This window comes from Calypte anna, chromosome 26, assembly GCF_003957555.1.
Source record: "Calypte anna isolate BGI_N300 chromosome 26, bCalAnn1_v1.p, whole genome shotgun sequence".
In the NCBI taxonomy this organism is placed as follows: domain Eukaryota; kingdom Metazoa; phylum Chordata; class Aves; order Apodiformes; family Trochilidae; genus Calypte; species Calypte anna.
Window position 1 is genome coordinate 3,697,128 of NC_044271.1, and position 27,287 is coordinate 3,724,414.

General features: G+C 57.5%; 1 protein-coding gene across 1 annotated transcript in view; it reads right to left on the reverse strand.

The window, feature by feature from the left end:
* The window catches only part of PPFIA4 (PTPRF interacting protein alpha 4), a 30,326-nt gene extending 6,135 nt beyond the window's left edge, over nt 1-24,191 (reverse strand). Inside the window, 23 exon segments of the mRNA XM_030465393.1 lie at nt 836-898; nt 1,768-1,968; nt 2,419-2,500; nt 2,717-2,810; nt 3,392-3,555; nt 3,723-3,856; nt 4,382-4,417; nt 4,609-4,692; nt 4,694-4,850; nt 5,274-5,479; nt 5,736-5,877; nt 7,890-7,981; nt 9,262-9,324; nt 10,715-10,846; nt 11,588-11,671; nt 12,223-12,357; nt 12,471-12,617; nt 13,067-13,288; nt 13,711-13,806; nt 14,671-14,745; nt 15,346-15,510; nt 15,619-15,720; nt 23,955-24,191. Of these exon segments, the coding sequence (XP_030321253.1) occupies nt 836-898; nt 1,768-1,968; nt 2,419-2,500; nt 2,717-2,810; nt 3,392-3,555; nt 3,723-3,856; nt 4,382-4,417; nt 4,609-4,692; nt 4,694-4,850; nt 5,274-5,479; nt 5,736-5,877; nt 7,890-7,981; nt 9,262-9,324; nt 10,715-10,846; nt 11,588-11,671; nt 12,223-12,357; nt 12,471-12,617; nt 13,067-13,288; nt 13,711-13,806; nt 14,671-14,745; nt 15,346-15,510; nt 15,619-15,720; nt 23,955-24,191 (2,913 nt within the window).
* Nucleotides 24,192-27,287: the final 3,096 nt, after the last annotated feature.

Here is a 27,287-nt window from a genome sequence, read left to right on the forward strand (position 1 = left end):
AGACATCAGGGTTCACATATCCCCTGGGAAATAGGGGCAGTTCTTGGGTCCCTCAAAGACAGAAGGATGCAAAGAGAGAGAGACCTATGCTTCAGCTCATGGCTCACCAACCCCCAAGGGGCTGCCCATCCCAATATCCTGATTTTGGAGACATTTCCTCCTTGTCAGCCTGTGCTGGTTTTGCTCAGCCTCACAAAGCCTGCCAAGGGAAAGTGTCCCTGTGGTAACTCTGAGCTCTCCACCCCCAGAAGGTACCCACCAGTTACAGGTGCCAGTTATGGGCCTGCTACCTGACCCAAGGCTTAATTCACACAATAAATCCAAAATGCCGCCCCAGCTCCGAGACATGGAGTCGTCAGGTTGCAGAGAAGGGAGGATGGCTGCAGCTCTCCAAAGGAGCCAGAGCTTTTGGGAGCATTTTTTGGTGCCACATCTGTCCAGAGGACCCCAAGCTACCAGCAAGTGGTAGGGACAGACAGGGAGGGCAGTATTTGGCTTTGCTGAGGTCAGGATGGTGACTTCTTGGGGTGTGGGATGACTAATGTGGGACTCAATCTCATGCAGCTGTCTGAGATCACTCTTGGGTTTTCTCTTCCACATCTTTCCTCAAACTCACAACCAGCAGGGAAGCTGCTCCAGACATCTGGCAGAACCCACAGGGGCTTGACAAAGGAAAGTGCATCTGATGGGTTTTCAGCCAGTTTTAGAAACCGTTGGGGTATTAAAGGTTGAAAGATGTTTTCTAAACCATGAGAGCTGACACAGGAGACACAGCCCAGATCCCCTTTCCTCCTGGGCTCAGGGCATTGATGCTCAGCCCAGCTGCCAGCCTCACCGTCTTGGTGGAAGTTGCCATGGTCTCCATCTCCTCATGGGTGACCCAGACATTTCCAGAGGACTGTAGGGAGAAGAGCAGAGTGGTCAGGGCAGAGCAGTGGCCTTGGTTTACAACTCTGCTGGAAACAAGCCCAGGTCCTCCATCAGCCCAGTCCTGTGCTTGGAGCTGGACTGGGGAGACCTTGCAGTGTCCTTGCAGCTCAGGATGGTGCCACCCACTATCCTTGGGGACAGCTGAGGATAGGGGCCATCTGAGGTGGATGTGGCCATCCTTCTGCTGGCTTCATTTCTACAGATGCATCTTGGCATTACTGGGGCACCATGAAGATCTGGAGGGGCTTAGGGACAAGCACAAGACAGGATCCCTCCATCCACTCCATGCCCTATGCAGGGGATCTGCAGCTGCTCTGCTCTGCCCCTGGAATTTCAGTGTCCCAGGGAAGTTTGTACTGAAATGACTGAGAAAATGCCTGAACACAGCCAAGGTGGTCCTGTGACCACACGTGCTGTTTGGGTGGGATTTTATCTTCTCCAGGGCACAGTCCCTGAGCTTTTCCCCTCATGGGCTGACCCTGCAGCCACAGCTTCTCTGGACAACCTGTTCCAGGGGCTCAGCACCCTCACACTAAAGAATTTCCAACCCAAATCTCCCCTCTTTTGGTTTAAAACCATTGCCCCTTGTCTTCTCACTACAAGCCCTTCTTAAAAGTCCCTCCCCAGCTTTCCTGTAGACCCCCTTCAGGTATTGGGAGGTGACTCTTGGCTCCCCAGAGCCTTCTCCAGCCTGAACAACCCCAACATCTCCCTCTCCACGGCTCTCCTGGGATTCCCTGGTGGCCAAGGGACACTGTGGTCCCACTGACCCAAACCAGGGTGTTCTTGTCCTGTCCCTGGGGGGCAGAGGGGGGGTCTGCAGCATGGGGCACTTACTGTCCGTGAGGTGGGGGGTGCTGAGGGTGAGGTGAGGGACACCATCTCCTGGATGGCCAGCCGCAGCTTCAGGCGGTGCAGGGCGTTGCTGATGCCGATCTCCCTCTGGATCTCGGTGTCAGACAGAGCTGACATGATGGCTCCACTCTTCACGTTGGCTCGGCAGGCAGCCACGTACCAGGCTGGCATCCCCACCCAGAGCTGCCAGAACAAGGCAAAGGCAGTGACTGTCCCCTTGGCCTCACCTAACTGCCTCTGATGGGATCAGAGCCACCCTGATGGAGCTCTGTGTCAGAGCCGGATCCCCACGTGGGGTTTCCTCTGGTTTGTACCTCACAGAGGACCTCAGGGCAGCCCAGCACCCCTATAGCTGAGGGACACAGCACAGGGAAAGGGCACCCACTGAACCTTTAAACTCAAAGCCAAGTCATGGGCTTGAGGAAACCCCAAACCACAACTCCAGAGAACATCTCTGAGGGATCTGGGGATCTGCTCTGCTCTCCTCAGTTTTGTCACCACCAACCATGTGCTTGGAAAAGAGTGGTGGGACTGTGGGATGCTCTACAACTGCCAGGGGAGCTCACTAGAGACAAACAGTGATTGTGAGGCTGTTGGTGCACGAGGACCGTGCATGAGCCTGCTCTGCCTCACCTCCAGCCAGGAGACAACAGTGGGACCATCCCAGTGAGCAAAGGGCAACCCTTTCCTCCGAGCCTCTTCCAGGAGTTCGTGCCTGGAGGGAACAGCAGCAGAAGAGAAATTTATTGGGGGTTTGTGGGAAAGGGAGAAGATCGTGAAAGGGAGGAGACCACAGGTAGTAAGAGCCAGCTGGTAGCAAAGCAATAAAGGAGCCAACAAGGCTCAAGAGAGGGTGAAGATGAGAAGTCTTTGCAGCAATTCCCAGTGCCCCCCATCAGACAGGACATTTCCTTGCTGGGATCTCACTCACTTCTTCCGCAGGCGCCGGTCCTTCTCGGCCTGAGCCCCCAGCTTGCCAAGCCCCAGAGGGTCCTGCATGCCCACCTCCACGTCAGTCAGCACCACTGGTGGGCAAAGACATCCACAGGTCAGTGTGATGTCCCCAGCCTCAGCATGACAACCCCTGGGCTCAGTGTGGATGCTGTCACAGTCCCCATGCCAAGGAGTTGGGGATGCACAGTGCAGCACAGGAGGTGACAGTCCCCATTTCCAACCCACCCCCAGATCCCCCCCAGCCCTGGGAAGCCCAAGGGATCCCCACTGCCATCCCTCCCTGTTCAAGATGCTCAACACCAAAGCAATGAAGGGTTCAGGAGTGGAAAAGCAGCTTCCACCAATGGGCTGTGCAAAACCAAGAAGGTCCCTCGGAGTGGGGAAGCAGTTCGGGGGACACTAAAGACAGGCCACAGTGATGGGGGGGTCACTGTCCCCACTGCAGCTCTCACAGAGCATTAACACTGACCCCACACTGACCCCAGGAGGGACCACGGGGCAGAAAGCACCAGGACCCAACAGCCCCGGAGCTGCTGGGAGCCCAGAGCCAGAGGTCCCAACACCCTCAAACCAGCAGGAGTGTCCCTGCTCCTCCGCTTGTCACCCCACCAGCACCCCAAAGGCAGGGATGGGAACAGGGCTGCTCACGGACCCTGCCCCGTGGCCCCTTCTCTGCTCAGCTGAATCAAGCGACCCTTCTCTTTTTTCCCGAACAAGCGCCCGATGGAGGATTTGATCCCCTTCCTCTTGGAGCCCTTGTGCAGGGAGTCCTGGCTGCTGTTGCTGCTGGGGTTGCTGGCCTGCTCCTCCAGCGAGCTGGGGATGGAGGAGGGAGAGGAACAGCAAAGCCTTTAGGTTATTCCCGAGCAGCTCTCAAGCCGTGGCAAACCCCAGCCCGTGCCCTGAGCCCACGCCTGCCCCACAGAAATCCTCAAGCCACGAGAGCAGGCACTGGGGTGAGACCCAAAGGGAGCTCCACGTACCTCTTCCCATCCTCCTGACTCAGTGCGGGGTGCCCCAGCTTCTCCAGCCTCAAGGTCCTGGGGGAGGACGGGGGGGATGTCTCACATTTGATGGTGGTTTTGTCCTCCCGGCTTTCATCCCGAGCTGCGGGTGACTGAACAAGCAGAGAAGGGGTGAGGCTGGGAGGTCAGAGCCCATCTCCATCCTTGCCCTGCTGCCTGCCTCTCTCTTGCTCCATGGAGACATGACCAAAAGAGCCACCAGGGCGCTGGGGCTTTGCCAGACTTTGGGTTTGGCCTCAACTAGAGCTCTGGCAATGGCTCGAGATGCCCAAGAAGATAGGGAGGATGTGGCCAGATGGCCAAGGAACCCCTGGGAGGAGAGAGGATGCAGCTGCTGGTCCTCAGCAGAGGGCTCTGGGGAGCAGAGATGGGAATGTCCCAAAGACACCCTGTCGCCAGAGGGGACACAGAATGTTTGAGGACCCAGTGGCTTTCTGAACCTCCCCATGTCCTGCACATCTCCAAGGACTTTATGGGATTCCCACGATCCTCCTGCTGAATCCCTGGGGTCCCCAGCTCCATCCCGCGCCTGCTGCACCCTGACCTGGTGTGGACAAAGCCAGGAGCAGGCTGGATAGGGGGCTTGGACAAAAACCAACGGGATGGGAGCCACTCACTAGCAGTTTCCTCCGGTGCTTCCTCAAGTCGCTGGGCTGATTGCAAGGGGGAAAGCGAGAGAGACACAGAAAGGGGGCAGTTAATGGAGAACCCCCCCCGGAGAGCAGTCCAGCCTGGAGACACCACACGCCAACACCTCCGCTCCACACCACCCTCCCGCACACCCGGGAAGACCCCAGGCACGTTCTGCCCAAGCCCCCCCTGCCCACCCCGGGTACCCCCTCACCAGGGTCATGATCCCCATGCGGTCGAGGTCCTGAGCAGCGCTGCGGGAGGAGAGTTTTGGGGTGGAGCGGCCGCTGAGGGGGGGGGGATGAGCTGGCCAGGGACAGGGCTGTCAGCGAGGTGGGGATGGAAGCCCTTTTGCAGAGTTGGGTGAGGTTGAGGCCCTCCATGCTGCCACTCGTCACACGCGTCTCCAGCTCCTCCGCCCGGAGCTCCGTGGATTCCTTCTCCTCTTGGATCATCCTGGGGGAGCAGCAAGGATCAGGGCTCCAGGGTCCCCACTTTTCTGCACAGTCTCCTGACACCCTCCCCCAGCTGCTGGATTTCCCTACCCTGGGGAACTGCACCTCGGGGCTGGGACTGAATCCCTTGATCACCAGGAATGGCAGCGAGATCCGTCAGGATCCACACAAACCAGAGCTGAGGGGCACTCTGGCTTCCTCCAATATTCATGGGGCTTTTTCTTTAAAATTACAAACCTTTCTGTGAGCAAACACTGGTGAAGGTGTGAGACAGGGAGGACAGAGTTTCCTGGCTGAAGTTGCACCAAGATCTCAGTTTTAGGGCAGGAGAACCTCACCCCAGTGCCCAGCAGTTTGCTGCCTCCTCCTGCCTGAGCCATTCTGGAGCGAGCAAAGTTGTGGTGGTGCTTGGCCATGGCTTTACCTGATCTCCTCGTTGATGGCATCCAGCTGCTCTTGGAGCATCATGGCCAAGGTCTGGGCATCTGAGTGCCCACCAGGAGACAGCACATCCATGGAGCTGAAGAGTGTCTCGTGGTCATCTTCATCCACGTCAGAGATCTCGGGGTCGCTGTCAAAGGCGTGGGGACCCGTGGCCAGGACACTGCCTGCCTGGGGCTGCTCCCAGTCCTGGGGGAACAAGGTCCACGGGTCCTTCACAGCACTTCCATACCTCCAAAAGCCAAACCGGAGACCTCCATGCCACGGTCACCCCTCGACACAATACCAGGGGAAACCCTCCCTCCTGTCATGCTCCCCCCATCCACGTACCGGGTGAAGGGAATGGCCCCAATGGCCCCAAACCAAGGACACGTGAAACCTCATGCAAGGCAGGAGGAGACTCCAACCCCATCCCTGGCCCCGTGCTGGCATGCAGATGGATCACCTTGGCTGGTTCCTCTCGTCGGGCACCAAATCTTCCCTTCTGTGCCCGAGGCAGCCCCGGGGCTGTCCCAAAGGGCTCGGTGGGGCCGTGGACCACGGCACTCAGAGGGAAGCGCAGATCCGTGGCACTGCCCATGTGGGACCTGGGGAGAAAGAGCCTTGTTGGGGACACTGCTCCATGGAGAGGTGCCCCAGCCCTGGGATGCTCTCCTTGTAGACAGTGGAGGAGGACAAGGCCATCCTGGGATGCTCACCCCTGGACATCTGCCTGCTTGGCATGAAACAATGCAAACCAGGCCCTGGAAAAAGGTCCCATTCCCCCAGACTGGCCCTGGAGATGCATTCCCAGGCTGTAGGAAGCTCAGCCCTGGGTTCTACCCTGCTGCTACCTCCCCTAGAGCTGCAGTCCCCACTGGGGCATCAAGCCAGTTCTGGCCAAAACCATCCTGTGCAGTGGGGCTGAACAGCATCCTCCTGTCCTCCCCTCTTGAGAGCAGCTCCCACTTCCCAACATGAACACCACCTCTTGTCTTCTCCATCCCCATGGTACAGAACAAGGCCAAGCCAGGGAGTTTTTCTCCTTTTTATGCTTTCTTCATCATTTTCATGAAAAAAAAAAACCCAAATCAACCCTGATGAATAAAACCCCATTTTAAACAGATCTTCCAGAAGGGGGGAACATGAGCATGGCTTGGGCTCTCCTTTGGCTGACCCTTTGCCTGGCACTTCTTCATCCTCCTCCTCCATGCTCTGGAGTGGATCCTCATGCCAGGCAGAGCAGCTCAGTGGCTTCTGTTGGACCCGAGGCCACTTCTTGCCACCCTCATTCCACATCTCCACCTTTCCTGACTGTTCCTCCATGCCCTCTTCCAACCACACCACTAAGCACCTGCCCAGCCCATGGTGTTGTTACCCCTGGGTACCCCTGAGGTTTCTGTAAGGTGACAGAAGCTGCTGCCCAAGGCAGAGCAATGTTTTTCCACCACAGTGGGTCTGATTTCCAGTGCAGATACAGATCTGGGCTGCCTGGCCCAGTATTCCCAGTGAACCCAGGTGAAACCAGTACCATGAGCAGCTGGGTTTGGAGTCAGCTCAGTGTTTGCAGACGAAGGCACAGCCCAAGTTTCAAGAGGATTTAAGCTGTGGAGCCACTGACAAGCAGTTCCAGAGCTAAAAACAGACAAAGGAGCCTTAGACAGAAGCTGATATTTCAGCAGGGGGATTATTCTGGCTCCTGTAACTCAAGCTTTCTGCTCATTTTTCCTCCAAGAAACGAAAAAAATAATGAAACTGTCCATCCTCTTCTTACAGACCCATAAAAGAGGTCCCCCACATGCTCCAGACCCTCCTTCGTCCTCACAAACTCCTCCTCACTCTGTTTCTTCTCTCCACGACAAGACCCTCCAGACCCTCCCCTCCCTGCCACAGCTGCTGACAGGTCACACCAGCTCCTTTCCATCATTTGCAGCCCTCTGGAGAGGTGAACTTTCCCTGCTGGTGTCACACTCAATGATCTCTCTCTGGCTCTCTCCTCTCAGGTGCCCAGCAGAGGATGAGCTCCCCAGGGGGATGCAGCATTGCAGGGGGGTTCATGCTGTGTTGGCTCCTCTCTCACCCTCTGGTTTCTTGCAGTGGTGCCCAATGGACTCACCTCTCCTCCTGGTGCTCTGGGACCTCCCCATCTCCCTGCTGAGTTTTTATGTGCAAGGGCCATTGGAAAAAGGAAGGGAGAAAGTGAGGGGGTTCATTCTCCTTTGCCTGCAACACCTCCAAAGAGATTTCTCCTTCTACACCAGCACATCCCCTGCACACCACAGGGAGAAAGGTGTCTGGGGAACATCCAGCTTGCAGAGAAAACTAAGCTTTAATGCAGAAAAAGGAATGATGCCCGGTGTATTTCTGCCCCTAGAAGAGCAAATCTTAGGCCAGTCAGCTGGGCTGGGTTCTTCTCCACACTCTGTGTCCCACTCCGGGACAAATCCACAGCGGTGTCAGCAGAGCTGGAGCTGAACCCCAGAGCCCTGCACAGAGCTGTGGTGAAACCAGAGATGCCAGCAGCATTCTGGGGCTCTAAAAGCCAAATGCCCCCAGAGCTGTGGGTGTGAGATGCCAGTGAGGCACAGAGGCTCGTGGGGTGTGGGTGGGTGGCCCTTACCTTGTGTGCACACTCTCCACAAAGGTGCCACTTCTGGTCTTGAGCTGGTCAACCTCCAGCCTCAGTTTGTCAATCTCATCTGACAACCTCCGCTGCTCAGGGGGAGACAAGAGACAGGCAGGGGTTGGTTTGGCTCTGAGGAGCAGCCAGGTTTGGGGTGATGCTCACCCTTAGCTATTTCCAGGCTTATATTCCCTTTTAAAAATCCCCGTCCCAGGTTTAAAACACCTGAGAAAAAGCTCATGCAGGCAACAGAGAAGGATGATGCTGGGGGTGATGCTGCAAAGGGAGGGAGGGAGGGACCACAAGCTGGACAGACAGACAGACAGACAGACACCCACGTGGTGGTTTGAGAGATGAAGGCAAACGGGCCCCACTGATGCTCTGGTTTTGCTCCAGGCTGTTTGCCTTGGCAAAGGGCTGGCAGGAAGGGACCCGGGAGAGAAATCTGGTGATGGCTCCATCCCTCCTGCTGCCAGTCCCATCCTCACTGGGAACCTGCCCTAAGTGGCTGTGCTGTCCTGGAGGAGGTGATGGGAGAGGCTGTGGGTGGGCAGGGAGGCAGGGGAGATGGGATCCTCCAGGCACAGCAGGATCCAGACTTGGGGGCACACAAGCACATGCAGGCAGTGTCCTGTCAGGCTCCAGGCTTCACCTCTGCCCGGGGCTGGGAAGCACAAGCAGTGCCTGCACATCTTCAGTGCAGGAAGGGAGGATCTAGGAGGGCAAAGACCCTGGCAAGGGGGAAAGAAGCCCCCCCAGGCATGCATGAGACCCAGGGCACATCCCCAAAGCTCCTGCTGCTTCAAAAAAGCTGCAACCCACCAGCTCCCCAGCACAGGCAAAGGGGGACTCGTGTTGTAGACCCTGCTTAGATGCTTTATCTGAGAGCTGGGGAGGTGTGCAGACCTATGGGGTCTTCTGCAACCTGGGCAGGGGGCAATCTTCCCCCAGGCTGGAGTAAGAGGGCTGAGAAAGCCTCGGGGGTGAAGGGGCCCTGGGTGCCTGAGCAGCACAGTCCCTCCCAGCCAGGCTGCACCACGGAGCTGAACCCTCCTCTGGACACTCAGGAAAAGCCACCCCAGCCTCATCCCTGTCCTCAGCAGGGTTTGGGGACAGATGAGAGTGAGAGGAATATGGGGACAGGACTGAACGTGCCTGGGAGGGAAGCGACCTGGGGGTCTCCAGGGGGGTGGGTGGCAGCTTCCATCCAGCAACTGCATGGGTGAGTTTGTGGCCTCCTGCTGCTGGGTGCTTTGGGATCCCAGCTCCTCCAGGGCTGGGGTGTTTTAGGAGGTGCCACTGCCACTGGCTGGGGATTAGGAGGAAGGAAGCAGAGTCACTAGGGCAGGCTCCCCCCAGCAGCATTTACCTTGTCGTGCTGGTGTTCCTCTATCTGCTTTTGGGTATTTTCCAGCTCTTGTAACAATGTGTTCTTTGAAAAAAAACCAAACCAAAACGAAAAGAATGAAATAAAGGGAACAAAAACAGGAAAGAAAAAGAGAGACCATTTAGAAAAGGGCTGTGTGGTCTCCGGGGAATGGCCAGCATGGAATCACTGTGGGGATGTGTTTGGTGCCTGGCAGGAGGGGTGGCAGTGGCTCCTGAGCTTCTCCTCTCCTCTAGCTGCCCATGAAGTGGTTTTCTCTGCCAACCTCCTGCTCCTCCAGCAGGGCTCCCACAGCCCAAACCCTGCCCCACACCAGGGCCAGGGCAACTGGAGATCTGATGGGGAGGGCTTGGTGATCAGGAAATGTCTCTGAGAGGAGACAAACTCCTTGAGCACTTGGATTAAGGGGAAAAATGCCCCCTACACGTAAACTAGGAAACAGGCAGGGGGAAAAGAAGATGCATTTGTAACTGCCTGATCTAGTGCTCTTTTTTGGGAGGTGCTGGCAGCCAAATGGCTCCATCTGGGGCTGTGGAAGACCCAGAGAAACTGTGGATGAACTGGCTGGGCAGCAGGCAATGCTCCTTTGCAAGGTGTCACCACTCTGATCCCTGTTCCTTCCTTCCTGGGTTGGGAACTTGGACTCAACCCCATGTGTTGGGTCTTGCTTTTTATCCACAGCCATGCTGGACATGCTGGGACAACCAGCTGGGCACAGGAGGTGCTGAGCAGTGGGGAGACAGCCCTGGTCCTGGGGGTCCAAGAGGACCCTGGTCCCTGCAGGAACCCAAACAGAGGTGAATGATCAAGGGCTGACCTCCCACTGGTGCTGTGAGGTTAATCCTTGCTCTGAGCTACCTGCTCTCCCAGCTAACTGCATTCAGGCTGGAGCAGCAGCAGCTCCAGTTGGATCCTCAAAGGGAAGCCCAGTTGCCCAGGAGAAGCAGGGTGGGAGCTGGGTGGGAGCTGGGAGGCTGCTCACAGACTCTGCCCTGGCTGGGAGAAGGCAGATCAGTCTGGGTTTGGGGGACAGAGAGGTTTGGAGGCAGCATGTGGGATGGGCAGGTGGGAGGGGATGAATGCTGCATTTTTCCTGCAAAATGCAGAAGGGTTTTGCTCTGACAGCTGGGCACAGGCTGCAGAGAGGGAGCAGAGCAGGACAAATCCTGCTGCTGTCAGAGGTGAAAGGTGGTGGGGAAGGGGGTCTGACCAGGCAAGGCCTGGCTGGAGGTGAGGGTGTGCTGCAGAGCACCTTCCCTGCACTCCCACCAGCCCCAGAGCCCAGGAGCATCCTGCATGGGACCATTTCTCCAGCTCTGCACAGGAACTTCCCAACCCCTCTGCTGTACCTGGCCAAAGCTCCACGCTGAAGGGGCTGCAGACCCCTCCAGCCCCTTCCAACTCCCCCAGAGGCTCCCCTGCCCCCCAGCCCCACCTTCTCCTCCAGGGCTGCCATCCTCTCCTTGAGGTGCAGCTGCAGCCTCTCGTTGGACTCGCTCAGCAGCCGATCCACGGTGTCCGAGAGGCGTTTGTTGTGCTCCTCGTTCATCTTCTCCCTCTGCCGAGCCTGCAAAGGGCAAGCAGCCACCTCAGCTCCAGAGGATCTGCTCCTCCTGCCACCCCCTGCCTGCTGGTGCTGGCACAGCTGATCCCTGGGGCTCAGCTTCTGGGGACAAATCCACCCCTCAGGGCACAGACCCCTCTGCTGGGACTCCCTCTGCCATTTCCCACCCAGAGCTGATGAGGAAGGAGAACAGGATCTAAAGAGCTCCTGCTTGCCTGACCCGGTGCCAAGGTCTCTCCAAATCTCTGCCCCAGGACAAAACAACCAGGGGCTCTGGCAGGGCCACATACTGGAATGTCACCTGGGCCACCTGAGATACGGGCACCACAACCTCCTGCATGGACAGCCCAGCAGCTGCCTAAGAAGCAGGGCAGGGACTGAGTCCCATCACACATCTGCTTGGCCTCCAGGTCTCTTTGAGAGGCAGCACCTTTAGTCTCAGCACCCACTGGTCTCTCCTTGCTGGGGTCTAGGCTGGGGGAAGGGCAGCTGGAGCCCCCACCCTGCATTTGGGGTCCCAGCTTGGCCCAGAGGGTGATCAAGGAAGAGGAGTGGCTGTGGCATGTTACAGCAAGACTGAGATGCCTGGGAAGTCACTGCAGAGTGTGATGAGCTCCTGGGTGGCTTTAGTTTGAGATCCTGGATGGGAAAGGATTAACCAGGCACCCAGCCACCATGGCACAGGGAGCCAAAGCCAGATCAGGATGCACCAGGATGCCCCAGTCCAGGCTGAGCAGCACCTACCCTGGCCAGCTCCTGGTTCTTCTCCTCCAGCTGACTCTCCAGCTGCCTGAGGTGCTCCTCGATGCTCCCGTGCCTCTCTTCTGCCTGGGAAAAGCAGAGCAGCCCTCTTGGGTGATGCTCCCCAGAATCATGTGGGTCTTACTGCATCCCTCCCTCCACCCCTGCATCTGCATCCTTCCCTGGAATGCACTGCTTGCTCCCACTGCTTCATCCCCACTGTGTGCTGAGGGCCCAAGACAGCTGGGCTAGCAAGGGGGTGGACTTGGCACCTATTCCAGCACCTGGAATGGTTGTATCCACACCTCCCCCCAGGCTTGCACTCTCCCAGATCCAGCCTGGATCCTTCCCCTTCATCCCAGAGTGGTCCCAGCACAAGGTGAAGACCATCACAGACAGGGCCATTTCCTCTCTGGAGAAAAGAGCCAAGGGAAGGGAGCAAACTTCGTGTAGGGGCCACATTGGAAACTTTAAAACCCCACGTGCACAGCTCAGAGCTGGGAAAGGGAGCAGGAGGCTTTGGTGCTGCCAGGGGCTCCATCGCCGGGGGGTCAGACAAAGCTGTCTCTTCCTCAGAGGAATTCCCTCAGGCTCCTGCACTCTCCCATCCCACCCAAGCCCAGCACCCACTCCCTTGCCTTGGTGAGGGCAGCGATGCGCTGGGCCAGCTCCGCTTCCACCTCGGGCAGCGTCTCCGCCTTCCTCATCGTCTGCTGCAGCTTCTGCTCTGCCAGCTCCAGCAGCTCCTGCAGGTGCCGAGCTTTCTCCTCGCACTGCAGGAGAGGACAGGATGGGTGTCAGTCCACTCGTCCCATCCCTGGCACCCGCTTCTCCCTCCCAAGTGCCCAGGGTGGTGAGAAGGAGGCTCTGGGTGCAGCCCTGGTACCTGGCGGTGCAGGGACTCCTTGTTGGCCAGCTCGCTCTCCAGCTTGTCATTGAGGTCATGGATGGAGGTGGCTTCTCTCTGGGCTGCCAGGTAACGTTTCTCCAGCGTGGTGATCCTCTCCTCCATGTCCTCCTTCTGAGCCAGGGCCTGGGGAAGTGATGGGGCTGTCACATCCTGATCTGTGATCACCAATTTGGGAATAACTGGGCCACCCCAGAGTCCAAGCATTCCATGAAACCTCAGGATGTTCCTCAACCCAGGGATGAGGGGCAGCAGAGCAGGAGAGCAATAAAGGGAGAGTGGAGCAATCACAGGAAAACCTTCTAGCATGAACACAGCTCTGACATGAACACCTTCTAGCATGAAGAGAGCTCTCTGCCCCAGGTCTGCAGCACTCCTGGGTATCTCAGAGGCTTTTCATAACCTCAGGGAAGTCTTGGGGACAATCTCCCAAAGGCAGTGGCCTCTTTTGGGACACACAGACCCCCACCCTGCATACACCAGGGGTCACAATCCCTTCCCAACCCTGAGCTTGCCGAAGCTGCTGTGACTGTCTCTGCAGCACCAGGTTTGGCAGGGTGGGAGCAGTGTCTAACCTCTCGGAGGTCCCTCTGGTACTTGCTGCTCATCTCCTCAGATTTGATCAGATCCTTCCTGGCAGTGCCCAGATCCTCCTCCAGCTCAGCAACGCTGGCAGCCAAGGCAGAGATGCGTTCCTTGGCCTGGACCACTTCAAAATTCTGCTTCTCCAGGAGCTCCTGAAGTTCCACCACCCGCCCTGCCTCATCGTCCGGGTGGACGGAGCCGTTGGAGAGCCTCTGGGAAGCAGCAGAGAGGAGATGCCAGGCTGGCCCCAGGCAGGGGCTGGGGCTGCGTGTGGCTCCGTGATGGGGGAACGTGGCCCTGGGGACCCAAGTGAGGTGATGGGGAGTGGGAACCTGGGGCTCTGGGACCCCCTGTCCACAGGCTCTGCTAGCCAGGGACGTGGCTTCTCAGAGGCATGATGGAATAGGGATGGCTGAGCACCTCTGGGAAGCAGAGCCCCAAGGAGCAGCCAAGAAGGAGCAGAAATTCCCCTCTGCTGTGGGAATGGTCTGTGCACACTGGGAAGGGCATTTCCCAGGGGCTGGACATGGGGGAGAGGGAAAAGTATTCAGTACTGTAGAGCTAGTGACCAGGGGGCTGGAGAAATGCTGGGCTTGGTGAGCATGGTCAGAGCAAGGGGCTGTGGGGCTCTCACCTTCCAGGGAAGCTTCTGCACCGGCTCCTTGGGCTCCCTCTCATCCCGCTCAGCCCCAGGGGCCTCCCGAGCTGCTCCTTGCTGCAGAACTGCCACCTGGGTGTCAGTGGGATTGGGACATGAGGAAAAGCACTGCCACATCTTCTGGGGACACAGCAGTGATTGCTACAGGTGTGCAAAGAGCCTGAGCCCTTGGGGGTCTGAGCCCTTGGGGACCTGAGTCCTTCCAGCCCAGAACTCCTCCCAGGGCACTTCCCTGGGTTGCAGCCACAGTGCAGATGTGGCCAGCAGGAGATTTAACACCAACATCACCTCCTGCTCTGCTGGGAGGATGGGGAAAGGTCCCTGCAAGGTCACCAAAGGCCAAGCACTGCCTCCCTGCTGAGCCTGGCCAAGTACCACAGATACATCCTGGGAAAAAGGAGCAAAATTTGGCCAGGCAGAGGCTATAGGGATGGCTCTTGCCCCTGGCACAAACTTCAGGAAGGAAAACAGGGTTAGTATCACTCCAAGATGAAAAGGGGTGGGTGTTGGGGACAGCAAAGTCCCCGTGCCAGGACCCAGGAAAGGAAGGAGCTGGGGGATGCCAGATGGGGTGCTCAGAGCAGCAAGGTTTGGGTCTGCTGAGGCAGGGGAAATCCCAAGTCACTCTCAGCCCCCTGCAATGCTTCAAGCTCAGGTTGCTTTTGTCAGTGAAACAAACATCAAACAGCAAAACAACAGAGGAAACCTTGCCTGGGAGACAGAAGTTTTAGAATATTTACAAGGTTTCCTTAAATACAGACAACCCTCCATCTGAGCAGTGTTTTTAGAATAAAAGCCACCCATTAAAAATGCACAAATGCCATTTCTCTGATCTTACACAATAATTTGAGCAAAACTCAACAGGAATTCACAACCATAACATGGAACAGGCCCAGCCCAGTGGGTTCCCCCTGGAAGGAGCCAAACTCCTCTCACCTGCCGATGGGCATCCACAAGCTGCTCCTCCAAGGTTGCCACTCGCTCCAAAGCTGCTCGCAAGCGTTCCCTGACCTGCAGCCGTGTGAGAGAAGAGGAAAAGCCACTCCTTACCTGTGCTGAGGGTGTGCAGGAGCCAGGCAAGCTCCCAGCCCCTTCCCTCTGGCTGACAGCCAGGCTCAGGTGGCTTCATGTCCAGGGCATGGACTCAGAGATGTTCCAGCTCATCACTTGGAAGAGCAAAAGCAGGTTGGAGAGGAATAGCCCTGCCCAAGTTGATTTTTTCAGGACACCCACGGCCTGAAGAGCTCTTTTAGCAGATCAAGGACCTGCTAAATGAACCAGGAGGCCCAATATGAGTTGTTATGCAAAGACTGAACCAGGATGCCAAATGCCAGCACTCAGCACCACTGTGTGAATGACCCAAGGGAGCAAGATCCCCATCCCTGACAGCCTCAAAGCCACAGTATCCACTCAGCAGCCCCACCAGCTCCTAGAGCAAAGGTGCTGTGGCTTTTGGATATCCAAGACCTTCCTCCTGAGGGATCCCATGTCACCACTCAGCTTAACAACAAAAAAAGACATCCAGTGGGAGGGAGGAGGAGATTTTGGATGAGGTCAGCAGCAGATGCTCATGGAGCGAGCCAGGAGAGAGGTCCCAGCAGCCTGTCTTACCTTTTCATCTAGTGCCTTGTGATGCTCAAAGAGTGACTTGAGTGCCTTGAGCACCTCAACCTCACTGGAAACTCCAGATGGAGACTGAGCCTGACGTTTGACCACAGTCATCCTCAGGGACCTCTCATGCCTCGACACCAGGCACTCCAGGTGCTCCAGCAAGAGCTGCAAGAGGACAAGCACGGAGCTGGTGATGTCAGTGCTGGCCCAGCAGCCTGTGCTGACCCCCGTTTCTGGGGACCAAAAGCCATGCAGGAGGGGTCGGGTGCTCACCCGGGTGTTGTTACGCTCAGCTTTCAGCTCTGAGATCTCCTCTTCCCTCTCCAGGAGCTGCTCCCGGCAGGCGCTGAGCTCCCGCGTCAGTGTCGCAAATTCCTGCAGGGATCAGGACACAGCTGTGAGCAGAGAGATGGAGATGGGGATGGGGATGGGGATGGGGATGGGGATGGGGATGGGGATGGGGATGGGGATGGGGATGGGGATGGGGATGGAGATGGAGATGGGGATGGGGATGGAGATGGGGATGGGGATGGGGATGGGGAGGGGGATGGGGATGGGATGGAGATGGGATGGAGATGGAGATGGGGATGGAGATGGGGATGGAGATGGGGATGGAGATGGAGATGGGGATGGGGATGGGGATGGGGATGGGGATGGGGATGGAGATGGAGATGGGGATGGGGATGGGGATGGAGATGGAGATGGAGATGGGGATGGAGATGGGGATGGAGATGGAGATGGGGATGGGGATGGGGATGGAGATGGAGATGGGGATGGGGGTGGAGATGGGGATGGGAATGGAGATGGGGATGGAGATGGAGATGGGGATGGAGATGGAGATGGGGATGGGGATGGGGATGGAGATGGGATGGGATGGAGATGGAGATGGGGATGGAGATGGGGATGGGATGGGGATGGGGATGGGGATGGGGATGGGGATGGGGATGGAGATGGGGATGGGGATGGGGATGGAGATGGGGATGGGGATGGAGATGGGGATGGGGATGGAGATGGGGATGGGGATGGGGATGGGGATGGGGATGGGGATGGGAACCAGTGTCCTGGCCCCACTGCCAGGACCTCCAGCCTGGAGCATTTCCCATCTGAACCCAACCAGACAGACAGGGACACTGAGCAATCATGTTCCTTGCTCCTGACCTGTTCCTGGCTTCCCCAAGTGCTCTGGATGAGGGGGAATGCAGTATCCCAGTATCTGGCTTTGTCCAGTAACACAAGAAGCTGCTCTACAGCTCCAGAGGTGCTCAACAGCACTGAAAGCATCCCAGTCAAGGCCACCAGCCCCATGCCCCATAACCTCGTCCCCCTGATGCAACCCAGCAGAGCACCCACCTGGGAGCATCCCACCAGGCTAAAAACTCACCCCAGCCCCAGGACAGCCCCTGCAATGGCCTCAGGACCTGGCACCATCCAAAAGCTCCTTCCAAGGACTGACTGAGATCTGCCCCAGTTCAATAAAATGAGGTTTAACAAGCCCAAGTGAGGCAGGAGAGTTCATTTTCCCTTAAAACACGAAAACCAAGCAGCTGGGTCAGCCCAGGAACACCCTCCCATTGCTCCCTGTTGCTCTTCACCAGCCCAGTGGTGCCAGGACTAAGTGACATTTTGCAGCTGGGATTTCTTGGGGTGAAAAATGTAAATGTGGAACACTTCATGAATTTACACCAGTTTTCACAGTGTGGTTGAGGACTGAAGAAAGGGAGAGGGTTTCAGAAGAAGAAGCTGAGAAGGATTGGATTGAGTATTAACAAACCAAATTTTGACTGTGGGCTGAGAGCCATTTTTACAGCATGAAATTCTCTTTCACTTGAATTTTCAAGTTTAAGACAAATAAAAACCTTCGACACTGAAGCAAAACTGAGGCTTAGGGTGACTCAAATTTGCTCTGCCTCAGCTCAATGTGAAGCCTCTTGCAGTGGCTGATGTCCCTTAAAGAGCTGTTTACCCTCTCTTTGTCCCAGCTATATTTCTCCCCTCCCTTCCCACCCCAAACTGCTGTGGTGTTCAGCCTGGGGCTGGTGACATCCCACAGCAGGACAGGACCTAAGCACGATGTGGAGGAAGCAGAACAGTAATGACAACAGCCAAAGTCAGTCTCATCACCCCTACAGCCCCCTGCCTTCCTGCCCATCACCACGTCTCAGGGCTGCTGGAGCCCAAAATCCTTGCCCCAAGTATTGTCCCAGCTCCTGAGTTCCTCCACTCCTTCCCAGTCCCAGCGCTGTCCCCATCACTTCCAGTCCCAGCCCTGGGGTCATTCCTGTCCTCATCGATGCCCCAGAGGCCACTTCAGATCTGGGCTCAATCCCTGTCCCCAGGGGCCGTTCCAGCTGTGGTGTCACCCCTGTGGTGTCACCCCTGTCCCCATCTTTTACCCACAGACCACTCCAGCCTTGGGGTCAATCCCTGTCCTCATCGATGCCCCAAAGGCCACTCCAGCCCTGGGGTCAATCCCTGCCCCTCTCAGTTGTGCCCCAAACCAGTCACAGCACCCCAACCCCCAATCCCCAGCCCCTGCTGTGCCCAGAGCCCATCCCGAGGACCACCCCCAGCCCCCCCGAGGCACCCCCCGTGCACCCCTTGCAGCTCTGCTCCCCCGGGGGTGGCTGTGCTGGCCAAGCCTTTCCCAGGAGCTCTGCATTCCCAGGATCAGCACTCAGCCCAGCAGCCCCCGGGTTATGCAACCTCCACGCAGAAGAGCAGCAGCTCCCGAGCATCCCCAGGGATTATTTTGGGGCTGGGAATGGCAGGGAGCATGCGGGAGCAGCAGAGGGGAGTGCACGGGAGGTTTCCCTGCACCACTGGCTGCTTCAGATTTAGAGAGAGATTTCCCCACCCCCTCCCCTCAATATGCTGGGGATGGGCTTAAAGAGCTCAGCAAAAGTGTCCCTGCAGCTGTGATGGCCCCAGGAACATCCTTCAGCACCCCAAGCTGTGGCCACGGGTGACACTTTGGTTGTGGACCCTCTCCCAGCACCAGAGCCAGGACCTGGTAGATCCAAAGTCCCCAGATCCCCCCAAAAGGGAACCCCCTCCCTGTGCCCCATAGCTGGCAGGGAACTGGGGGCTGGGGGCTGCTCTCTCCCCCCCTGGGATGCCTGGGAAGTCTGGGATGGATGGGATAAAGCAGTGGGGGCAGGAAGGGGGGACAGATGCCAGGCTGGGGACAGCAATCACCCACGCTCAGCCCTCCTCACCCCACGGTGCCCACCCAGGCTGGCTGAGCTGTGCAGACTGTGCCAGCAATCAGGCTCCAGCCCGAGCAGGCAGGGGATTAAAAGGGAGAAAATCCCCTGCAGAGAGGCAGCCCCCAGCCCCATGCACACCAAGCTCCAAGCACGGTGGTGGCTCCACTCAAAGCTCCTGCCTGACCCCATCCCACCAGGAAAGGGTGGACACATCCCCTGCTCTGTGCCCCAGCGAGGCTGCCAGGGCTGCTGCAGCTTCAGGGAAACCAGAGAGACCAAAATAACTGTCCTTCCTGGGGGAAAGGCTGCAAAAAAAAGGAGCATTTACCACCAAAAATAGCAACACCCCAGCAGCAAGACAGGATGGCAGCGAGGGTCAGCTGAGTACACAGAGCTGGGGGCACTTGCAAGCCTGATTTTCGTGCCTTGGGAATAAAAAACCCAGGAATATATCACTCCAGCACCTGCCTGGAGCTAACTCCACCAGCCCCAGCTGTGCCAGATGTCTGCCCTGGCAATGCCAGGGCCACCAGTGGCCACCAGACAAGTTTGGGTACAGCTCCCAGTTGCAGTGTCACACAGCTCCCATCCCACCTGCAGCAATGCCACTGGCCTACATCCCAGCAGAGGGGGCATAAAATGGATTCAGGCAATTTAAACTGAAAGAGGGGAGATTTAGGTTACATTATTAGGGGGAAAAAATCACCATAAGGGTAGTAAGGCACTGGAATAGGATGCCTAGGGATGCACCCAGCCTGGCAGCTCAAGGCCAGGATGGATGAAGCTTTGTGCAACCTGGGCTGCTGGGAAGGATCCCTGCCCATGGAGGGGATTGGATCCTGGTGATCTTTAAGGTCCTTTCCAACCCAAACCATTCTGTGTTTTTATGAGTCTATGATTCCATGATTTTCCTCTGTCCTTCTGAGAGAGCCAGAGGCACCTGCCCCCAGCTCAAACAAAGCAGAGACCCCTGTGATGGGTTAGGAAGTGAGGGAGAGGGGTCTGAGGTTCAGCCAAGGGATGGATGCTGAGACTCAGCTGTGGGTCCCCCAGCAGCCTGGGAACTGCTTCATTTGGGATTAAAACCAAACCACCCCAAGTGTGCCAGCCTGGGCTCAGAGGGAGACGAGTTGGTAGCATGGGAAAGCTGAAATTCCCAAATCCTCAGCCTGGAGCCACCTCCTGCCACCTGCAGCACCGACAAGAGACTGCACCAGAGCCAACAAAATTCCCCTGTTAGTGGCAGGACTGCACCCGAGCCTTGGGAACAAACTGGCTCCAGCTGTAGATTAATGGCATTTTAGACCCCTAATTGGAGTGATTGCTCCTGACGGGCCAGGTGTGCAAGGGAGCCTGGTGTGGGGAGGATGCAAGGATGCCCAGGCCAGGAACCAGAGCTGCTGACTCAGCAAACGACCCCTGTCCATCCGTCTGTCTGTGCTGGGAGACCTCAGTTCCCCCTTGCTGGAGGACCAGGAGTGCTGCAAGCCAAGAGAAAGCCCCAAGTCCCAGTCAAAGGGATAACCCCAACCCCAGCAGTGTGGGATTACAAAGATTAAATCCTGCTGGGTAAACCCTGGGCTTTGGCCATCACCCCCCTCAGAGCTGGGCAGCTGGGTGACATGTCCTGGACCTCTCAGCCACAGCATTGATGGGACCCCCACCCTGGGGAACTGGGGTCCTGCCTTCTCAACATGGGTTATTTCCACCCAGGATTGCTTGGGGCAAAGCATCGTGCAGCTGAACAAATGGGGATCCAATAATCTGAGCACTTCCATCGTGTCAGAGAGTGGCCAGCTCCAAGGGTTCAGTGCTGAACCACCAGACCCCTCCATCTTCCCCCAAAGTCTTGAGACACTGGAAAGGTTGCACCCAGTGAGCGTTTTATCCTGACCTGAAGTACCTGAGGTTCCCATTTCCATGCTGCTCTTTGCAGGTGTTAATTCTAGATATATTTTTGAGTTAAATGGAAGGAATTTGAAGTGATCATTAGATGCCAGAAGCCCCCCCAAGTCCTGGGGAACCTCCAGAGAGCTCATGGAGTCTTAGGAGCTCTGCCCCCCCTAAAAAGCCCAGCTCTTGGCTCCCCAGGCAGCCCCAAGGTGCAATAGGGCAGGGCCTGGAAGGAAGAATTTCAGGAGTTTTTCTGTGGCCATCAGCAGCCCTCAGCACAGAGCCCCTGTGACATCTGGGAACCTGTTCTTCTGGGGACAGGAACTCCTGCCAGCTCCCTGCCATCACACACAGGATCCTGCTCCAAGAACACATCTGGACACAGCTGGAGCCCTGCAGGGGACATCCCCAGGGTGACACCTACACCTAGGAGAGCAGAGGGACAGATGAGTGGAGCAGCCAGGCAGGAGGGTGCTGGCAGCCATGCCAGGGCCCTGGGGCTGCTGACTGCCCCCAGACCCTGGCCAAGGCTCAGTCTTCAGTCACACAGCCCCCGTGCAAGCAGGGAGGGCAGAGGGATTGGAGTGGAGAGCTTTCAGACTGATTAAGTCGCATTCAGTGCTCCCATATGAATAAATAAATCATGTAAGAAGCATTAAGGCAGCTTAGTTTCCCTGGGAAATCGCCCTGGAGTTCTGCCTTTTGGGGGCTGAGGGATGCCCCTATGGATTAGGGGGAGGGATGGCTTGGCCATGTGGCAGCCAAGCCCCACAGGAGCAAAGGGGAATGGGAGCTACAGGCAGGAGCATCCCTGGAGCATCCCTGCCTGTCCCACGTGGGGGTTTGCCCCAGACACACACGTTCCCTGCCTGCTCCATCGATGGCTCTGCTGCCAGACCTGGTGTGGACACTGCAGCATCCTTGCTGTGCCCCAAAAGGATGCAGTGACACATCCACCCCCCAGCCACCAGCACCCATCCCTCCCCAGGGGGCACCTTCCCTGCACAGCCAGGGCTTGGCCAAGGGCTGTTGGCCTCCTGAGTGGTCACTGATGAGCCCAACCCCACCCGAACAAGAGGGTTTCTTCAAACAATCCAGCTGGAGCCCCATCCCAAAGGAATCTGACATTGCAATAAGCTCCTGGGTGAAAGGGACCATGGAGAGGTTGGAAGAGGATGGGAGAGGCCCATGGAAAGCCCCCAAAAGCCCCCCCCCCATCCCGCTTACCTGGTACATGCACATGCTGGGATTAATCCCATTGGGCACCCGAGCACCTTTGGCTTCGCTCCCCTCATTCATCCCGAGCCCTCATCTCTCCCCAGGGATCAGCAGCAGGGGGGGTGCCCGGGCCCGGAGCCCCCCTGCCCACCCCGGGACAGGCAGGGCAGCAGCAGGGGAGTTCCCCATCTGCTGCCCCCGGGATCGGTCACATCCCCCGGAGAGGTGCAGGCAGCCCCAGCCGGACCGGGACCCCCGGCAGGACCGGGACCCCCGGGACCTGTAGGTGCAGGCGCTGGGTCCCTCCCTCTCTGACCCCGTTCGCCCGCCCGCACCCTGCCCGCACTCCACCCGCACCCTGCCCGCACCCTGCCCGCACTCCACCCGCACCCTGCCCGCACCCTGCCCGCACCCTGCCCGCACTCCACCCGCACCCTGCCCGCACCCTGCCCGCACGCTGCCGGCGCCGCCGCGCCGAGGCCCCGGTGCTGGAGAGGGAGGGAGAGGAACTAAATCCGTGCGGTTCCTTAATCCGTGCGGGGCGGGCAGGGGGAGCTCAGGGTGACCCGGGCTGCTCCCTGCAGCGCATGGGGGGTGGGGGCAGAGGCGATGAGAGCCCCCGGCACACGGGGGGTGCTGGGGGGCAGGGGGTGGCACTGCCTGAGAACGGCTCAGAGCATCTCAGGACAGGGAGCATCTCATCCCTGGGGACCCCAGGAGCTCCCGGGGAAGCACTGCTGGGTTTGGTTTGGGTTTTTTTCCCTTTCAGCAGCCTGGGCAGAGCCAGGAGCATTGCAGCTCCATGCCTGGGGACAGGGGCTGCCTTCCCCCCAGCTGCTTTCCCTCATCCAGAGCAGAGGAGGGATGCTGGAGAGCTGGCTGGCCACCAGCCCAAGCTCTGTCCTGGCTTGTGCCACCAGTTTTGATCCATCAGTCATTTTCCATCTCTCGAGGGTGCCCCAAATCCCAGTACCCAGGTGAGGAGAATCTGAGGTCCCAGCACCAGCACAGTCAGAATGGATCATAGAATCATAGAATAGAATCGACTGGGTTGGAAGGGACCTCAGAGCTCATCAAGTCCAACCCTTGATCCACTCCCCCCGTGGTTCCCAGCCCATGGCACTCAGTGCCACATCCAGGCTCTTTGGAAAGATCTCCAGACACGGAGAATCCACTACTTCCCTGGGCAGCCCATTCCAATGCCTGATCACCCTCTCCAGAAAGAAATTCTTTCTCATCTCCAACCTAAACCTCCCCTGGCACAACTTGAGACCCTGCCCTCTTGTCTTCCTAAGACAGAGATAGATAGAGATGTTTGAAGCCTCCCCACACCACACCCACAGTGGAACAATGCAAGAGCCCCCCCCCAAATCTTGCCTGCCCCAGGTCTGGGCCCTGGGACACCGTGTGCTGCCCCAGAAGACCCCACAGGGAGGGTGGGCAGCTCAGATCCACCCTGCACAGACCCACCCCAGCCTCTTCTGACCTGAGCATCTTCATTTGTGGAGGGGGTCCTGCAGGGAGGAGCCAGGAGCAGACCACCACGCAACCCCCCCCCCCAGCAGCCCTCATTTCCCCACGCCCTGGGCTGCTTGCTGAGCACAGACCTCCAGCAGCCTCCCTGCCTGCTGCCCATCTGCTACAGCTCAGGAAACCAATGGCTCAGTGCAATGTCCCAACCCTCACCCTGGCTCCAACATCCCCTCCCAGGACCAAGTTCAAGACAAAGAAATTGTCACTGTCCCACCAGGTGATGGGGCTGATGGAAAGGGAAGGGGCAGGGAGGGGGCTTCCCTCCAGCAGCAGGGAAGGGATGTGGTTAATGTCCTCACCTGGAATCTCAGGAGGCCAAGGACTGCCCAATATCCCAAGGAACTGGCTGGAAGCACCAAGCCAGATCTGCCACCCAAACCAAACCATCTCCTCCCCAAGCTGTTCGGTGCCAGTGGGTACATGTGGGCTCTGTCTCTGCCTCCCCATCACCCTGAGGTGTCCCGGGGAAGGTTTTGCCTTTTTTCCACACCTGTAGCCCTGTGGAACAGCAGGGATTCCTGTCTCACCCCACTCCACGTGGGCTCACAGACCAACATGGGTTACAGAAGAGACAGGGAGGTGTCTGAGCTGGTTGTGGCTTGGCCTGGGAGAACCCACAGGTTGCAGCACACCCAGCAGCATCATAGCCACCACACCAAGCCAACCATCCTAAAAAGCAGCTACAAATGCCCCCCAAGAGGCTGATCCCCCTTGTCTGGCCCAGCAAAGCTCCTCCTCATCCCCGGGCCAGGTCCTTACCTGTGGGAGGGCAGAGTTGAGCTGTCTCTGGAGCTGGTCCCTCTCCCGCAGGGTCTCCTGCAGGCGGCTCTGGGTGACAGAAAGGGTCTCCCGAGTCTCCCTCAGGGTGTCCAGCAGCTTGTCCCTCTCATCCAGCATGTTCACCATCAGCTGCTCGAAGTCAGCATCCGCCTCGGAGCCCTGGGGGGGGCCCAGGGGGTCCCCCTCACTGATGGTGGGCATCACCTCACACATCATGGCGGGGGGTGATGGGTGGGTGGGGGGAGGTCCTGGAGGTGCCCAGTGGGCTGGGTGCTGGGTGCTGGGTGCTGCAGGGTCCTGATCACATCCCTACAGGTGCCTGCAGGTCAGGGAAGGCAGCAGAGGAGGGGGTGATGGGGTGGTGAAGGTGCAGGGAACTCCCATCCCTGCTTCATAGGTGCTAAACAAAAGCTGGCAGCACTCCCGTGGGGACAGAGGGATGTCCTTGGCACCAACAACACCCTCACAGTCCCAAATCTCCCCACTTGGCTGCTTCTCACTGCCCTTGTGTCACTTCTTTGATGCCTTTCAGAGGGGCTGGAGCATCAGCGAGCCATGGGGACGTTCACAGGGGCACAAAGTGACACTTGAGGACTTGTCCCAGTGGGCAGCCCAAGCTGGCAGCAGCACAGGGAGGGTCTGGGGGATATTCAGGCTGCCCAGGCATCCTGAGGTGGGGTCTGGTGCCAGTGGGGCTGTTGTCCCAGGAGCTGGATGAGATGCTCACTGCTGGTCTGCGATGGTGCCTCCGTTTGGCATCACAGCTCTTCAGCACACAGTGGGGACCTAGGGGAGAGGGGACAGAGATCAGATCCCTCCTGCTGCCCCCAAAACACCTACCCAGCTGGGCTCCTGCCCAGCATCTTTTGCCCCAAGGGACTGCAAAAAGTGAGTCAGCACCCACAGGAATGGGCTGTGTGGGGTTGTACCTCTTTGCAGCCAGCAGCACCCCCAGCACCCAAACTTGTGCAATAGTTTGATCTTCTCTGACCTAGGAAATCCTGGTGAGCCCAACCCAGCTGCAGAGAGCAGGGGCAGAACCCAGCCCAGCTCTGCTCTTTGCAGTTCCTCAGCACAAGGACAGCAGCAGAACACAATGGGGCAAACAAGGGCTTCTGGTCTGACTCCAGCTATGGGGTAGCCCTCAAGTTTTAAGATCCTTACAACAGACACAATGCTGGAGATCTGAATATCCTTGTGTCACCTCCCTTTCAAACCAACAGGGACAAGGACCCTGACACAGCCATGGGCCAGCCCAGCCCATTCTGTCCCTTTGGACCAGCACCAGCTGGGCAGCACAGCAGGAAAATCCCCCCCTGTTCCCAGGCAGAGTGTGCAAGAGGATTTCTGTGACTCTGTGATTCCTGAGATGCTTCTGTGCACACCCAGACACACACTGCCAGGGCTGGGCAAACAGTAGCTCTGTTCTTGGGATGACATTGGCTCATCAGCTGATGGGAAGTTTGACACAAAAAATCCTCTAAAAATAGAGAAGCTCCAGCAAAGGCCCCAGCACCAGCACCTCAATGTGCACCCAGCACCTTGGGGCTCCTGCACACTGGGGACATGGGACAGGGTGTCCCACAGGTGTCTGTCCCACCTCCTCCCTTCACACATTTGTGTTCTTCAGGTGGGATAAAACCTGTTATGGGTTTGCAATCCTGTCCTGAACCCTTGAGACTTGTTCATGCTCCTTCCTGGTCACTGGGACAGGGATGATGGGATAACTGGGACTGCAACTCGGTCCCTGCAGCAGCTCTGGAAAAAGGAGTTGGTGGAGGAAAAGGCATGGAGCAAGGGACCACTCCAGCTCCCTGCCCTCCTTGGGCTGAGCTGGACATGAGCCCTGTTCCCAAAATCAAGCAGGTGAAGTGTTTTCCTGTCCTACCTCCCCAAATTAGCAAACCCAGTGGTACCCACACCTCAGCACACTGCCAGCCCTCCTGGAGGGTGATGCCCAATGCTTCAGGGAGACCAAGAAGAGCAGAAATCAGCTTTACTCAGGGTTAAGTTCTATTAATTTGGGTGCAAAACCTAAATGAGGTGACTTCCAGGCCTCATCCACAGTGTCCAGATGGGGCTGGTGTCCATCAGAGGCAGCCAGCTGAGCTCCACATGTGCCAGGAACTCCTCAGATTTCTCTCTCCAGCCCCCCCAGACCTCTCTCCATCCTTCCCATCCTCACCCCATCCCCTCTCCGTGTGCTCCCCAGGTTTTACAAGCCTGGATCTCAGCTTCTCCATCCTGGGCAATCCACAGGGAAAAAAGCTGCATTTTAAGATGGAAACCAAACAGCCTCATCCCAGCCTCTCTCCTGAGCCTTTACATTTACTCTGGGAATGCACTGGGGCCTCTGGAGGACTCCAGTCCCCTGAGAAGGACAAATCAGATCCAGTTTTCCATGGGGCCCATATGGTGATGGCAGCTCCACAGTCCCTGCCACAGCCCTGCAGACTGCAGGGGACCACACAGATGGCACCTGGATGCTGCCAGGGAGAGCTCGTGGCCAGGACACCCAGGGACAATAAGGGAAACGAGGCATTCTGGCTAGAAACAAGGTGCCAAATTTTAGCAGCAAAGGGTGAGATTCACAGAGCAAAAGGTGAGAGGGATGCACAGAGGGAGAGATGTGGGACATCTGTGCTGGGGATGTGATCGAGCCCTGAGTAAACCTGGAGAGCCCAAACCTGCAGCGAGGTGTCCTGCACTCTCCGGGGGACAGAGCCCAGCTTGTCCCTTGCTGGAGAGGCAGCCCTGGCAAGGACAGGATGTTTGCACAGCATTCCTAAGCTTTGGAGCCTGTCTCAGAGGTGGCAGGGAAGCACCAGGTGCCCCTAAAGTAGGGGACGAAGCACCCTGCAAGTAATAAAAGACAACTACTCCCAATATCTTACCTCAATGGGCACGTTTCTGCCTTGAGGGCTTGCTCCAAACCCCAAAAAGTGGTTCCCATCCTCAGCCCTTGCTGACTCCTCTAAGCCAGAGGAGAATCTGGGGGAAAATATCCAGAACTGGCTGTTTCTTTGCAGGGAGAAGTAAGTGTTAGTATTCAACTGATATTTATAGTGCCCAGTGGGAGGGGAGGCATTACACACAACTTCCAGTGGGTATTTTCAGAAAGCCACCTGCTCCTCACCATTGTGCAGAAACACAATTGTTCTGCACCAAGAAGCTCGTCAGCCGATGAGCTGAGGTCTCTGGCACAGCCAGGGGGTGACAGTGAACACCCCTCAGCAGGTCCTGCCACCTCAACTCAGCCATCTCCACCTCAACCAGGACTGAGTTACCCTTTGGTGAGCGTTGTTCTGGTCA